General features: G+C 36.0%; 1 protein-coding gene across 1 annotated transcript in view; it reads left to right on the top strand.

The window, feature by feature from the left end:
- Positions 1–7,265: 7,265 nt before the first annotated feature.
- The window catches only part of EYS (eyes shut homolog), a 278,615-nt gene continuing 268,146 nt past the window's right edge, over positions 7,266–17,734 (top strand). Inside the window, 4 exon segments of the mRNA XM_061131522.1 lie at positions 7,266–7,740; positions 7,743–7,865; positions 7,868–8,057; positions 15,611–15,720. Of these exon segments, the coding sequence (XP_060987505.1) occupies positions 7,266–7,740; positions 7,743–7,865; positions 7,868–8,057; positions 15,611–15,720 (898 nt within the window).

Raw genomic sequence — 17,734 nt, 5'->3', positions numbered from 1 at the left:
GTAATATTTTAAAATTAGGAGTATAATATTACTAAATAGTTTCTAACTCCTTAGGGAGATGTCAACAATAATGTCTTTACATTTTCACAATGTCATGTATTAAATTAAGTGGTTTAATACAGTTTAACCAACCACAATATATATAAAAGTTAATATAGAATCCATAATAGTAATTAAAATGATAGTCCTTAGGATGGTGATTCCTTTATCCTTTATATTTTATATACAGAGAGTTATCAAGGATCATGGATATTCTTTAGAAGTGAAACATTTGGATTTTTCTTTCCATTCCAGTTTATATTTGGACCTAGATACTATATACTAGCTATTAATACATTATGGCAAATATAATTTATATGGTTTCCTTAATTGTAATATTCCTGCATTGAATTTCCTCATTTGTTTGATGAGAGCTTAATTCAATTTTGGTAATTTTTTGTATTCAGTCTCCTTTCTTCATAGACAATTTGTTTATCAAAGAGGTTTCTATAAATACATTGAATTTTTCTCTTAATTTTTATAAATCCACCATCTAATTTTCCTTTTCTTGTTACATCAGGTAACTACATTTAGCCATCAAATTTAGTAAACCCAGGTCATAGTTTACATATAAGTACTAAATTTGTAAAAAAAAAAGTTTTCCTCCATTGTTTTCCTTAGAAACATGCAGTTATTTTGAACTATCTTCTTTCATCTATCTCTAGAACATTGTAGTTCTTCAGGATTTTATCTGTTGTCTTTCACCCAAGTCCTTGTTCTCACTATGATGTCTTGTTCTCAATCAGGTTCTGAGTAATCTTCTTCCTACAGTGGTTGTCTCTTCTTTTCCCTTGCTTCTGTCTCAACTCTGACCTTAAAATTTACTCCTCCCCGCTCCCCTAGACTCCTACCTAGGATATTCATACTCCGTGTTGTTGGTAGCTTTATTGGCATTTCTAAAACTAATTTCTCCCCTATCACATACACTCAATTTTGGTCCAATCTGTGGTATCTCAAATGTGGTGTGGGTTATCCAAAGGTCAAGCAGAGAACATTAGAATTTTTATGTCTGTCCATTGCATTTTCTACATTTATAATTTTTATTTTTGCATATGTTTTATCAAGCATAACATGTATAAAAAGAAAAAGCTATTTATAATAGAATCATACTTCATAATAGGCTGAAAAAAGAAAAATTATCAGTTATTATAAAATCAATTACAAACTCATTACAAGTTTCCACAGTTCATGTTATTATATATCAAGCAAGTGCTTCCCTGGTGGCTCAGTGGTAAAGAATCTGTCTGCCAATGCAGGAGACCTGGGTACTACCCTGGGTCGGGAAGATTCCCTGTAGAAGGAAAGAGGAACCTACTCCAGTCCTGGGAAATCCATGGACAGAGGAGCCTGGTGGGCTATAGCTCAGGGGATTGCGAAAGAGCTGGACACCACTTGGGGACTGAACAGTTCAATTCAGTTCAGTCGCTCAGTCGTGTCTGACTCTTTGCGACCCCATGAATCGCAGCATGCCAGGCCTCCCTGTCCATCACCAACTCCCAAAGTCTACACAAACTCATGTCCATCCAGTCTGTGATGCCATCAAACCATCTCATCCTCTGTCATCCCCTTCTCCCCCTGCCCCCAGTCCCTCCCAGCATCAGGGTCTTTTCCAATAAGTCAACTCTTCACATGAGGTGGCCAAAGTATTGGAGCTTCAGCTTCAGCATCAGTCCTTCCAATGAACATCCAGGGCTGATCTCCTTTAGGATGGACTGGTTGGATCTCCTTGCAGTCCAAGGGACTCTCAAGAGTCTTCTCCAATACCACAGTTCAAAAGCATTAATTCTTTGGCACTCAGCTTTCTTCACAGTACAACTCTCACATCCATACTTGACCACTGGAAAAACCATAGCCTTGACTAGATGGACCTTTGTTGGCAAAGTAATGTTGCTGCTTTTTAATATGCTATTTAGATTGGTCATAACTTTCCTTCCAAGGAGTAAGCGTCTTTCAATTTCATGGCTGCAGTCACCATCTGCAGTGATTTTGGAGCCCCAAAAAATAAAGTCTGACCACTGTTTCCACTGTTTCCCCATCTATTTCCCATTAAGTTATGGGACCACATGCCATGATCTTAGTTTTCTGAATGTTGAGCTTTAAGCCAACTTTTTCACTCTCCTCTTTCAGTTTCATCAAGAGGCTTTTTAGTTCCTCTTCACTTTCTGCCACAAGGGTGGTGTCATTTGCATATCTGAGGTTATTGATAATTCTCCCGGCCATCTTGATTCCAGCTTATGCTTCATCCAGCCCAGCATTTCTTATGATGTTCTTTGCATACAAGTTAAATAAGCAGCGTGACAATATACAGCCTTGATGTACTCCTTTTCCTATTTGGAACCAGTCTGTTGTTCCACGTTCAGTTCTAACTGTTGCTTCCTGGCCTGCATATAGCTTTCTCAAGAGACAGGTCAGGTGGTCTTGTATTACCATCTCTTTCAGAATTTTCCACAGTTTATTGTGATCCATACAGTCAAAGGCTTTGGCATAGTCAATAAAGCAGAAATATATGTTTTTCTGTAACTCTCTTACTTTTTCAATGATCTAGCGGATATTGGCAATTTGATCTCTGGTTCCTCTGCCTTTTCTAAAACCGACTTGAACATCTGAAAGTTGACAGTTCACGTATTGCTGAAGTCTGGCTTGGAGAATGCTGAGCATTACTTTACTAGCGTGTGAGATGAGTGCAATTGTGCGGTAGTTTGAGCATTCTTTGGGATTGCCTTTCTTTGGGATTGGAATGAAAACTGACCTTTTCCAGTCCTGTGGCCATTGCTGAGTTTTCCAAATTTGCTGGTGTACTGAGTGCAGCAGTTTCCCAGCATCATCTTTCAGGATTTGAAATAGCTCAACTGGACTAAACAAAACCAATGCAAATGAGTTACAAACATTATTTCTAATCCTCACTCAGCTATCTTTTCTTGAATGCCTATCAGAATCTGAACGCTATTTGTAACTGAACACTATATTTACATTATATGTAAATCATTCTTTGCTTAGGTACAATTTATTTGTTTGAATACATTTCCTTAATTTTAAGGTCATTTAAGATAATTTGTACATTGGAATGGGAGAAATGCTATCTATGTTTTATTAACTATTGAGTCTAAGTTGTGCTTTTGTTGTTGCTGTTGTTAGAGTAAGGTAACTACGAAGCTTCTGTTAAAGTAATTAAGCTCACATAATCTAAAATTACTCAGTTGTTTTTCCTGTGAAATATTATCTCAGTAGTGTCACCGCCGAGTGATGTTCAGGTTATTATGCACAATGCTGTGAACGCTTCCCTCATAGCTCTGGATTTCTTGGCTCAAGATTTTATAAGATGGCAATATCACAAATGGGATGAAAACAATCCCCGAATTCACCTCTTATACACACCATGAACATATGTATATGTTTAGAAGTGAGCAGAATGTCATTTGGCTTCTACTTTGGACAGAATTTGAAGAGTTCTTTTTAAATGAAGAATGGAGTTCAAATTTGAGTTCAAATCACAGCTCTTTATTCAAATATATCTGTATGTGATGCACATACTATTTTTGATTCTAGTAAAATCTAAAGCATTTTGTTTTTTGCATATTTAGATGCAAATTGACCTCAGAGAGTTTTTTTTCCCCCCCTCCATGGCTTGCCATTTTATTTATTTATTTTTTTTTAAGATGGAAATGGAACACATCAAATCACTTTCTCTTAGAAAATATAAATGCACAATAATTAGGGACACAGAGAATTCTGAGAAGTACAGGATTAGCCATGCAGTAATATGAGCTCACATCTGCAGCTAGTCTAAAAATGTCATACAGATCTAATTCTGCTTCAGTGCAAATGTAATTTGCTGGTGACTGTGTTTGTTTAAACCCATTGACTACTTAATTTTTTATTGTACTTTTTAAACTAGGCTACTGGGAAAATAATGCACCTGTGCAGGCTGACACTACTGTTAAGTCTGTGATTTACAGCCACAAAAGTATTTCAATATTGCCTAGTGATCCTTCTGTTTCTCTTTTAAATTAACATTCTCTCACATATCTTCACTGCTTATTTCAAATCTTGCCCATTCCTCTCTTTTCTCCAATATAACCATCTCCTCCAACCATCTCTTCTTTCACAGAGACAATCGAAAATCCCACAAGATAAATTCCTCAACTTCCTTCCACAACCCTAACAATACACAGTGGTCTTTCTTCTTTCCTCCTACCCTGTACTTCATTCATTGCAACTCCATCTGCTTTATTATCTCTGTAGGTATCCCTTCCTTATGATTTAAATAAGATCAAGTTTTTCCCATCTTAAAACAATCATACAAAACATTTCCATACTTATTGAAATTCAAAAATATGTGATAAATATGATAAAATTTGGAATCCCAGCCCAAACTCTGCTACACTCATACCTGTACATACCACTGATATCTGGGTATTCTATAAGAAAGTCACCCAGACACATTTCAAATTCAGTATACACTTAAGTGATTCTGACATTCCCTCTCTTTTACCATCTTGTTCCTGCACCTGGGTTTCCTTTTCTCCACTTGGGTCAGTAGCCATGAAGACCTTACTTGTATATTTTATTACTTGCATCAAGACCTAGCACTTGCATATTTCTGGAATCCACTGGTGTTATATTTCTAGTGCCACTGCATTAATCAGACCATCACTACTATTTCATTAGATTACAGTTTTATGCCCCCTCCCCAAATTCTCAACTCTCCCAGGTGTATCCACAAATACCTTCCTCACATTCCTACTAAGCCAAAGTCCTTTTCTCTTGTTAATCTACATAAGATTTTCAAGAGGCGCTTCAATTCCCCTGGATAAAATGTGAGCTTCTTTACTGACTATGCCTGATCCTACTTGATATAATCTGTATATAAATTAAGAGGGCATATTTTATTATAAGTTCTTTTCCCTCTACTTGTAGAAGCTAAACTTCTCATTTCTTGGAAAACATACAGCGTTACACTGTTTTCAAAATATTCAGATAACTGTTTTCTCCTGGAGTTCTCCTCTCTTGGCAATTTTCCTAGATGATTCAACTTCATTGTCCAGCTTTTCCTTGTTTCCTATTAAATGCCCCTGTGGCATCTTCTTAGAGGGCTCTAGACTATCCTTTCAATAGCAACTTGATGTTGCTTGCCCATTAATCTGTGTCTATCACTAAATCCTCAATTCTTTACATCAATCCCTAACTCCACTTGGTCATTGACCAATACCTAGAATCAGCATATTGTCTTGCATGTAGATTGGGATCAAATATATTAGTTTAAAGTATCTTTTTAACCTTAGCAATATCATTTATTGAAATTCAGAAGTTATATTTAACATATTTTAAATGAACATATTACACATAATTTTTAGTTCTAAATTATAATTTAACACCTTCCACATAAATCTTAAGGTAGCAATAGCATATTACATAAATTTTATCTTATAGATTTATAATATACAAAATTGAATTTACAAAGTGGTAGTTTATAACCTGGGGCTTCCCAGGTGACTCAGTGGTAAATAATCTACCTGCCAAGGCAGGAGATAAGGATTTGATCCCTGGGTCAGGAAGAGCCCCTGGAGAAGAAAATGGCAACCCAATCCAATATTCTTGCCTCGAAAATCCCATGGACAGAGGAGCATGGTGGGGCTATAGTCCACAGAGTCACAAAAGAGTCAACCATGCCTTAGTGACTAAACAACAGCAACAACAATTTATAACTCAGATTTAATTTCTACATGACCTACAATACTCATCCATATATTAGATTTACCATAAATATTTTATATAAACTAAAAATTAACATTATGGCATAAAGCCATTTATTTTAATAATATTTAAACAACATTGTTTCTATATACTAGAGAACGCTGGTATTTTGAATATGATAAATGTGGATGCCAATTACTGAGTAAAATTAGACAATAGTAAAACTACCATTTATTAAATAACTTTTAAATGCTTACATAATCTAATTCAGTCTTTAATTCTGTCTTGTTAATTCAGTACTACTATATTAATTTATTTAAATTAACCTTTTAAATATATTCTTATTTATATAACAATGGAGGGAATGAAAATCCATATGGCCTAAGAAATAGGGAAAATAAATAACATAGATCCAAAGATTATTTATATTAAACCATTTATCTTTCTTTTGAGAATTTGAATTTTGTTGTGAGAATGGAATACAACTATTCCTTAAGGAGTAGAGTGATTTGCACAGAGAAAACCCTCAATAAATGTTAGTTACTATGTTTTAAATAACCTTATATATTAAATCTCAAAATTCCTGTTCGGTTTCTTGACCTCGAATAGTAATGGTGCCTTACAACAGACCTGACCCCCGACTCCTTCCTACTCAGTGGGAGTGAATGGTGAAGCTAAGCAGTGAAAGAGATTCATGATGTTTCTGTGCATCATACCTTCATTTCACCGTTTTATACTTCCTTTTCTCTTTACCTTCTACTCTCCCACCGTTTCTTCAGAAGCTGGATGAAGACTCGTTCTGAGTTTAGCCATGGGTAGAACAGAATTCTCCATTAGTACTGTAAAAATGTAGAGGCTCCCTCCTCCTGGATTACAAGAACATGATTGGTCACCAACAGATGCCTTAAGCCTAATGTTTATGAGAAAATATTACATAAATAGTATACTTGAACCATTTTTATTTTAGGTGTTTGTAAAAGGAGTTTTTTCTAAAACTCATCAGAGAGGAATACTTGTATCTGAAAGAAAATAAATTAAACCACCCATAAAAGAAGGCTCCTGACTAGTGTGTTTCAGTTATGTTGAAACTTGGTATAAAAGACTGCAGAAAGTTGCTGGTTTAATTGTCTAATGAGAGGACACGTTTCAGAAGCAGGTGAGTATATAGCACATGAAGAGATACAATGTATCTTGACCACAGTTTTCCTGGCCTAGTTTCACAAAGAAGATGCCTAGCTGCTGATGACACAGTCTTTGCAGAAAGCAAGTAAGAATTTTCTATATCATTAAGTTAAGAAAACTTCATTAACTTATTTTTCCGTCTTTTGAAGGGTATTTTAAATAGTTGAACTCTACTGTTCTTGATCAAAATCCAGTCATAAAATCTTGCACTTTGGAGCTACAAAAAGAAGCTAGTTTCTAGGAATTCCTGAATCAAATCTCTGTTTTGAAATTTCCAGCAATGTTGAAAGCATGTTTTGCAACAATTCTTTATTACATTTAATGATAAATTGCAAGGCACACCTTTCAAAATGACTAGTAAATTAATTATGCTTGTGAGCCTGGTGATTTTTTGCAGCATATGTACAAATGGAAAAACAACAAGCAAATGGCAGTTGGTGAAGGAGTGGCATACATAGCCCTCAACATATGTGGCAAATTGGACACTAAAAGAAGACATCTGCCTGAACTTCTATGGAGATTGCTGGCTTGGCAATATAAATACTAAAGTGAATAATTCTGGCAATCAATTTGTTCCCCAGATTTGCCCTTTGCAAATTCAAATAGGAGATTTCCTTGTAATTTCTTCTGAACCATCTCTTCAATATCCAGGAATAATGAATATTTCTGAAGCATCATTCACTGACTGTCTGCAAAATACCACAACTGAAGGTCAGTTGTGGTTTTTTAAATCTGAAGATAAGATTTACTTTGGTTGCAAACTGAAAGGAATGCACACTGTTAATTCTTAGTGGCTGAGTTTTAGAACACATTATTTTATCATAGTAATGGTTCATCCCTTTGTCAACTGGGCCTTGGCCAAAATGTGACACTGAAAGAGTGATTGTGCCAGGAGAATTCAAGTTCAGAGCTATGCTCTGGACATGGTTGATGTCTTAGAGAAGTTTGGAGCAGACGTACAGCTGTCATTGCCAGGCACCATTCTCTGGGAAATATTTCTAGGAGCTGGATGAATGTTCTTGTAAATTATGTAAAAAAAAAAAAAAAAAAAAAAAAAAAAAAAAAGGCAGTGGCAGTAACACAACAGAAAAATGGAAAAATCAAGGATATAAATGTATCTGTCACCCACCATTTACAAGTAAGATTATTTTTCAAAATAACATCTCTTTAGCAAAAATCAACAAAGCTAAAAGCTGGCTTTTTGAAAAAATAAACAAAATTGACAAACAGTTAGAAAGACTCATTAAGAAATAAAGGGAGAAGAACCAAATTAACAAAATTAGAAATGAAAATGGAGAGATCACAACAGACAACACTGAAATACAAAAGATCATAAGAGACTACCACCAGCAGCTCTATGCCAATAAAATGGACAACTTGGATGAAATGGACAAATTCTTAGAAAAGTATAACTTGGCAAAACTGAACCAGAAAGTAATAGAAGATCTTAACAGACCCATCACAAGCAAGGAAATCAAAACTGTAATCAGAAATCTTCCAGCAAACAAAAGCCCAGGACCAGATGGCTTCACAGCTGAATTCTACCAAAAATTTAGAGAAGAGCTAACACCTATCTTACTCAAACTCTTCCAGAAAATTGCAGAAGAAGATAAACTTCCAAACTCATTCTATGAGGCCACCATCACCCTAATACTAAAACCAGACAAAGATGCCACAAAAAAAGAAAACTACAGGCCAATATCACTGATGAACATAGATGCAAAAATTCCTAACAAAATTCTAGCAAACAGAATCCAACAACATATTTAAAAAATCATACACCATGACCAAGTGGGCTTTATCCCAGGAATGCAAGGATTCTTTAATATCTGCAAATCAATCAATGGAATACACCATATTAACAAATTGAAAGATAAAAGTCATATGATTATCTCAATAGATACAGAAAAAGCCTTTGACAAAATACAACACCCATTTATGATTAAAACTCTCCAGAAAGCAGGAATAGAAGGAACATACCTCAACATAATAAAAGCTATAAATGACAAACCCACAGCAAGCATTACACTCAATGGTGAAAAATTGAAAGCATTTCCCCTAAAATCAGGAACAAGACAAGGGTGCCCACTCTCACCACCACTATTCAATATAGTTTTGGAAGTTATGGTCACAGCAATCAGAGCAGAAAAAGAAATAAAAAGAATCCAGATGGGAAATGAAGAAGTGAAACTCTCGCTGTTTGCAGATGACATGATCCTCTACATAGAAAACCCTAAAGATTCTACCAGAAAATTACTGGAGCTAATCAACGAATATAGTAAATTTGCAGGATATAAAATTAACATACAGAAATCCCTTGCATTCCTATACACTAACAATGAGAAAACAGAGAAATTAAGGAAACAATGCCATTCAACAAAAATAATAAAATACTTAGGAGTATATCTACCTAAAGAAACAAAACACCTATACATAGCAAACTATAAACACTGATGAAAGAAATCAAAGAGGACACAAACAGATGGAGAAAGATACTGTGTCATGGATTGGAAGAATCAACATTGTCAAAATGACTATACTACCCAAAGCAATCTATAGATTCATTGCAATCCCTATCAAGCTACCAACGGTATTTTTCACAGAACTAGACCAAAGAATTTCACAATTTGTATGGGAATACAAAACACCCGAATAGCCAAAGTAATCTTGAGAAAGAAGAATGGAACTGGAGGAATCAACCTGCCTGACTTCAGACTATACTACAAAGTCACAGTCATCAAGACCGTATAGTACTGGCACAATGACAGAAGTATAGATCAATGGAACAGAATAGAAAGCCCAGAGATAAATCCATGAACCTATGGACACCTTATATTAGACAAAGGAGGCAAGAATATACAATGGAAAAAAGACAACCTCTTTAACAAGTGATGCTGGGAAAACTGGTCAACCACTTGTAAAAGGATGAAACTAGAACACTTTCTAACACCATACACAAAAATAAACTCAAAATGGATTAAAGATCTAAATGTAAGACCAGAAACTATAAAACTCCTAGAGGAGAACATAGGCAAAACACTCTCTGACATAAATCACAGCAGGATCCTCTATGATCCACCTCTTAGAATATTGGAAATAAAAGCAAAACTAAACAAATGGGACCTAATGAAACTTAAAAGCTTTTGCACAACATAGGAAACTATAAGTAAGGTGAAAAGACAGCCCTCAGATTGGGAGAAAATAATAGCAAACGAAGCAATAGACAAAGGATTAATCTCAAAAATATACAAGCAACTCCTGCAGCTCAATTCCAGAAAAATAAATGACCCAATCAAAAAATGGGCCAAAGAACTAAACAGACATTTCTCCAAAGAAGACATACAGATGGCTAACAAACTCATGAAAAGATGCTCAACATCACTCATTATCAGAGAAATGCAAATCAAAACCACAATGAGGTACCATTACACGCCAGTCAGGATGGCTGCTATCCAAAAGTCTACAAGCAATAAATGCTGGAGAGGGTGTGGAGAAAAGGGAACCCTCTTACACTGTTGGTGGGAATGCAAACTAGTACAGCCGCTATGGAGAACAGTGTGGAGATTTCTTAAAAAAAAAAAAAAACTGGAAATAGAACTGCCATATGACCCAGCAATCCCACTTCTGGGCATACACATCGAGGAAACCAGATCTGAAAGAGACACGTGCACCCCAATGTTCATCACAGCACTGTTTATAATAGCCAGGACATGGAAGCAACCTAGATGCCCATCAGCAGATGAATGGATAAGGAAACTGTGGTACATATACACCATGGAATATTAGTCAGCCATTAAAAAGAATTCATTTGAATCAGTTTTATTGAGATGGATGAAACTACAACCCATTGTACAGAGTGAAGTAAGCCAGAAAGATAAAGATCAATACAGTATACCAATGCATATATATGGAATTTAGAACAATGGTAATGATAACCCTATATGCAAAACAGAATAAGAGACACAGATGTATAGAGTAGACATTTGGACTCTGGGGGAGAAGGTAAGGGCAAAACATGTGTATTATCAAGGGTGAAACAGATCACCAGCCCAGGTTGGATGCATGAGACAAGTGCTTGGGGCTGGTGCACTGGGAAGACCCGGAGGGATCGGGTGGAGAGGGAGGTGAGAGGGGGGATCGGGATGGGGAATACATGTAAATCCATGGCTGATTCATGTCAATGTATGGGTAAAACCACTACAATATTGTAAAGTAATTAGCCTCCAACTAATAAAAATAAATGGCAAAAGAAAAAAAATGACATCACTCTATTAAAATAGTAATATAGACTGAATTCATACAAGGCTACTTACCATCAAGCAGGCTACATTTTTAAGAATTTGGTAAAAATTTTAGAATAGGCTAAAGTTGAATTCCAAGAATATAAAAATCCTATCAAATATTCTCTAAAATATATACCTATTTAAAGAAGATTTCTTAAAAGCATATGTGTTTTATCCTAAAACACCTATTTTTACATCACTCTCCAAATTCACTCTTAATATCCCATTAAAAATTATCAGAATAATATGTTTAGTTTTTTAATGAAATTCCCACGGTTATAGTATTTGGGGAAAGCAGTTCTGGATTATGGTGTAGAATGAAGGTTATCGCTGACTTGAGGATGATAAAAAACTACCTTGTTGGGGGGAAATTATTGAAGCTGCTTGGGAGAGTTAGAGAAAGAGAAATAATTGTGAACACAAAGCAGTGTTCTCTACAGTGTTGAGACGACACTCTATAAAGCGATTGAAAGATCAAAATAACAAGGAGGGAGAGAGCTTGATATAATTATTAACTTTAAAAAAATCTTAAATGGTTTTCATATGCTAAATGAGAGGCATTAAGGAGGAAAGTTTGCAAAGGAAGATATTTGGTCAGTGGATGAAGCCAAGAAGAAGGGCAGCTTAAAAACAGTGTAACCTTAGGCTACCTGAGACTGATATGAGAATTTAAGGGGAATAGACTATTCCTACTTGAAAGCTTACTAAGGAATTTGAATCATCAAAGGAAAGTGAAGGAAAAAATGAAAAAAAAATTATAGGGGACATTTGATGTTTGGGAATGTGTGAAAGAATTTCTTTCAAAGACAGTTTCAGATACCTGACATGTAGAGTTAAGAGGTCCGGGGTGGAGAAAGGATCTAACAAAGGGGATCTAGCAAACCTGACATAGTTGGCAATGACAGGATGAGAAATTATCTCACAGACTCACAGTACATTTTGGTCAGCAGAAGGGAATGCAGGTGAGCAGCCGATGTGGCTGGAGCAGGCTAGACTCAGGGCTATAACTGCAGTTTTGTTTTGCAAGCTTGAGGGGCTTCAACAAGGTTGTTCTTCTGTGTGCCTGGGAAGACTCCATTGGAGCAAGATTTGAGGGGACTGTACCATAAAATGTAACAGAGAAACTCGTTAGGCTCCAAAATTCATTTAAGCCAATGATTCAAAAAGTAACTTCAGACTCCTTAGGGAGGAAGTTCTGAGGCTATTTCAGAGCTTAATCCCAGAAATATCCACTGGACAGCCTCTCCGTATAACTGGGATCGAATTCCCATTTGACTCTACTGGCAGTGGTGATAAAACATGTAAGTTACCCTGACTCAAATTGTAGCAGATAATTACAATTAAAACAGGTAAGAAAAAAAAAACAAAAAAACCCCTCAAGTTTCTGATTTAGGGTGAATGAAAATGCAATTTAATTGAAAGCTTTTAAAGCATACATTTTAGCCTGTCCAAATAATTTTAGAGAATATTTGGCCAGAAAAATATCTACCATCTATTATAATATTAACTGGCACAGATGCAATCATATATCATGGGATATTATTTCAGCACTTTTATCATGATTGCATTGAATTATTTTCCAATGTTTGTTTATTTATTAGTAACTTAACAGTAGATACTATGAATAACTAAAATTTAAACATGTAAAATACCTAATATTATTTTTAAAACACTGAATATATAGTATTAGTATATTCTAGTTATAAACAATTACTTCAATTTGAAGTCCCAGAAGATACCAAAATATTAGAATATTAGCAATATTCTGTATCTTTCTGAGAATAGAAAGAAATTGAGAATGTTTACTGTGCCTTTTTGTTAGCACTACCATAACAAAGAACCACAGTGTGAGGAGCTTCAAAAGAAATTTATTTTATCAAAGTTCTAGAGACTAAGTGGTCCCAGTCAAGGTGTCGGGAGGACTGGTTTCTCTGAGGCCTCTCTTTAGCTCATTGTCCACCTCCTCCCTGGGTCTTCACCTTCCTTTGCTCTGTGGTATCTGTGCCTCCTCCTCTCCTAAGGACATCAGTCATTTTTGGTCAGGACCTAAACTACTGACTTGCTCCTTGGAAGGAAAGTTATGACCAACCTAGACAGCATATTAAAAAGCAGAGACATTACTTTGCTAACAAAGGCCCATCTAGTCAAGGCTATGGTTTTTCCAGTGGTCATGTATGGATGTGAGAGTTGGACTGTGAAGAAAGCTGAGTGCCAAAAAATTGATGCTTTTGAACTGTGGTGTTGGAGAAGACTCTTGAGAGTCCCTTGGTCTGCAAGGAGATCCAACCAGTCCATCCTAAAGGAGATCAGTCCTGGGTGTTCATTGGAAGGATGGATGCTGAAGCTGAAACTCTAATACTTTGGCCTCCTGATGTGAAGAACTGACACATTTGAAAAGACTCTGATGATGGGAAAGATCAAAGGTGGGAGAAGGGGACGACAGAGGATGAGATGGTAGGATGGCATCACCAACTCAACAGACGTGAGCTTGAATAAACTCCGGGTGATGGACAGGGAAGCCTGGAGTGTTGCAGTCCATGGGATCGCAAAGAATTGGATATGACTGAGCGACTGAACTGAACTGAAACTAGTCACTTCATTTAATCTTTACTATCTCTCTAAAGACCCTGTCTTCAGGGAAGTCACACTATCAGGTTAAAAGCATTAGGATTTCAAGATAAGAATGTTGTGGGGGAGTCACAGTTTAGCCCATTACACCCCCTACACAGACTGAAACAGAACATGACCTATTGAATATACTACTAGTACTTTAACTTTTATGTATGGGAGTATGTTGGCACAGAATCATATTGACATATTTTCATTGTTTTGGAGATTGCTTACAGGTAAATGAAGGATGAGGAGTTCTGCATTAGTGAAGAGGGATGCCAATCTATAAGGAATCTGAAAAGCAACAACTGGCCAAAACTTCTCACAAATTAAATTAAAATTTCATTATAGTGGGTGACAGGGCTATTGTGAATTTATATGAAATGGTTTTGTAAGGAAATTTGTCCATTGGAATTTTGTTAGGTCCTGGAACTTCATAGGCACATTCCTCTATGAAGGATATTATGAAATGATTAATTGCACAGAAATATATGCTATGCAAAGTTTGGGCTTTTGATATAGCAAAACATAGTTTGTACAAGTGGGATTTGGAAAACGGTATAGCAGCAAGAAAATGCTTCTGAGAATCCAAGCAGTCTTTTCTATTTTTTTCTAAAGAATTTTAGATTAAGCTTTATTTCGTTGATTTGATTTAACTGTGGAAATCATCAGTCTGAGATCCATCCTCTTAGAACAAAATTTTAGGTATAAAATATATTATTTTTGACATAATATTTTGAAGTGCAATGCTGTGGAGCAGAATGTTAGTGCTTATTTTTTCTTGCTTGACTGAAACTCCATGCCCTAGTTTTTCTTCAAATGGTATAATACCTTTGTATTTTCCTTGTTTGAATCATTACCTTGGCTACATGGTAGGGCTAAAACACAACAAACATTTGAATGCGTCACTGCCCTGTTACCAAGGTACGTTGAAGAACTGGGATTTACATGTAATTATCTACTCTCAAAACATAATTCACATGTTCAAATTATCATAAAAATTAGCTGAAGCCTAAATACCAACAAACATAAAAGTATTTTTAGTATTGTGTCATGTGATGTGTGTGTATACTCAGTTGTGTCCAACTCTTTGTGATCCCATGGACTGCAGCCCACCAGGCTCCTCTCTCCATGGGATTCTCCAGGCAAGAATACTGGAGTGGATTGCCACGTCCTCCAGAGAAGGCAATGGCACCCTACTCCAGTACTCCTGCCTGGTAAATCCCATGGACCGAGGAGCCTGGTGGGCTGCAGTGCATGGGGTCGCTAAGAGTCAGACACGACTGAGCGAGTTCACTTTCACTTTTCACTTTCATGCATTGGAGAAGGAAATGGCAACCCAGTCCAGTGTTCTTGTCTGGAGAATCCCAGGGACGGAGGAGCCTGGTGGGATGCCGTCTATGGGGTCGCACAGAGTTGGACACAACTGAAGCGACTTACCATTAGCAGCAGCCATGCTCCTCCAGGTGATCTTCCCAACCCAGCGATTGAGACTGAGACTCTTACCTCTCGTGCATTGGCAGGTAGGTTCTTTACCACTAGCATCACTTGGGAAGCCCTGTCTTGTGGTAGGAGGATGTAAAAACTGATATTAAGGTTTACTGAAATTAATTTTGTTTCCACTTAAATCCATCCACATGAGGCACTATTTCTAAATTAAAATTACATTTTTTTGAAAATGTTATGATATTAAAAATTAAAGAATTTAGGAAACATCTATGATCAATTAAAACAATCTATGAATTCAATGTAAATATTTTAATCTAGTTGAAACATTTATTTTATTTTATCTTTAATAGCATAACTTGTTCAGAAATAATTGGCCAATGTCAATGACATATCTGTTTCCATGTGAACTCTAGAAATATTACTGCAAGTAGCTTCCTTTGTGAATGTGAGGAACCATTTTCAGGTAAAAATACACATGCATGTATAAATACATACACAAAATTAGGTTTAATTTTGTCATTTATTTCAACTTAAAATTTAAATGTTTAAATTATTACTGACAAATACAAGCTTAGTGATTATATACTCAGACTTTTTAGTGATAAAATTAAGAGATCAATTTGGTTAACAAATAATTATTCTGCTTAAGAGATCAATTTGGTTAACAATTAAATAATTATTCTGCTACATATTTCATAATTTATGGAGAATCTGGACACAAGTTAAACAGTCTTATTATCATGATAAAATAGATTTTATTCTTAGGTACAAACATTCATTTAGAAATAGTGTATATTCTGGTAGAATCTTTAGGATTTTCTATGTAGAGGATCATGTCATCTGCAAATGCCGAAAGTTTCAGTTCTTTTCCGATCGGGATTCCTTTCACTTCTTTTTCTGCAACAGACAAAGAATTAATCTCAAAAATATACAAGCAACTCCTGCAGCTCAATTCCAGAAAAATAAATGACCCAATCAAAAAATGGGCCAAAGAACTAAACAGACATTTCTCCAAAGAAGACATACAGATGGCTAACATACTCATGAAAAGATGCTCAACATCACTCATTATCAGAGAAATGCAAATCAAAACCACAAAGAGGTACCATTACATGCCAGTCAGAATGGCTGCTATCCAAAAGTCTACAAGCAATAAATGCTGGAGAGGGTGTGGAGAAAAGGGAACCCTCTTACACTGTTGGTGGGAATGCAAACTAGTACAGCCGCTATGGAGAACAGTGTGGAGATTTCTTAAAAAAAACTGGAAATAGAACTGCCATATGACCCAGCAATCCCACTTCTGGGCATACACATCGAGGAAACCAGATCTGAAAGAGACACGTGCACCCCAATGTTCATCGTAGCACTGTTTATAATAGCCAGGACATGGAAGCAACCTAGATGCCCATCAGCAGACGAATGGATAAGGAAGCTAAGGTACATATACACCATGGAATATTAGTCAGCCATTAAAAAGAATTCATTTGAATCCGTTCTAATGAGATGGATGAAACTGGAACCCATTGTACAGAGTGAAGTAAGCCAGAAAGATAAAGACCAATACAGTATACTAACCCATATATATGGAATTTAGAACAATGGTAACGATAACCCTATATGCAAAATAGAAAAAGAAACACAGATGTACAGAACAGACTTTGGGACTCTGTGGGAGAAGGCAAGGGTGGGATGTTTTGAGAGAACAGCATCGAAACATGTCTATTTTCAAGGGTGAAACAGATCACCTGCCCAGGTTGGATGCATAAGACAAGTGCTTGGGGCTGGTGCACTGGGAAGACCCAGAGGGATCGGGTGGAGAGGGAGGTGGGAGGGGGGATCGGGATGGGGAATACATGTAAATCCATGGCTGATTCATGTCAATGTATGGCAAAAACCACTACAATATTGTAAAGTAATTAGCCTTCAACTAATAAAAATAAATGGAAAAAAATAAAGATTTCTCATGATAAAAAAAAAAAAGAAAGAATGTATATTTTGCACATATTTGCAAAATTGTATCTAATGTTTCTCCTTATGTAACAAGTCATTTCTGGCAAATTTCCTTTCATAAAGAGTAAAAATGTTTTATTCCTTCTCGAATGAATTTAAAGATGTGAAATAAAATCATTGTTGAAACCAATAGTACTTTTTAAAATATTTCATTAAATATTTAACAGTGAAATTGTGTTTAAGTCATTCTTATCTCATCTTTGAACTCTTCTACAGTTTTCATATTCTGGGAATTATAGCAGACTATCAGTATATTTAAAAATTATTTTGGGCAATGCTGTCTCCTGTCACATGTAGACACCTAAAGAATCCTTTCCTGGTAAAAGCAAAAGTTATGTGTCTCTCAAACTGTCAAGAGTGATAGCTCCCAACATTTACAAATCCTTCCACCTACCATAGTTGAGATAGATTTAAAAGTTTAATAGGGTGTATTGGTTCAGGTCAGTTCAGTTGCTCAGTTGTGTCCG

Source organism: Dama dama, chromosome 28 (genome assembly GCF_033118175.1).
Source record: "Dama dama isolate Ldn47 chromosome 28, ASM3311817v1, whole genome shotgun sequence".
NCBI lineage: Eukaryota > Metazoa > Chordata > Mammalia > Artiodactyla > Cervidae > Dama > Dama dama.
The sequence above is the reverse complement of the archived record's forward strand: the minus strand, read 5'-3'. Positions and strand labels throughout refer to the sequence as shown.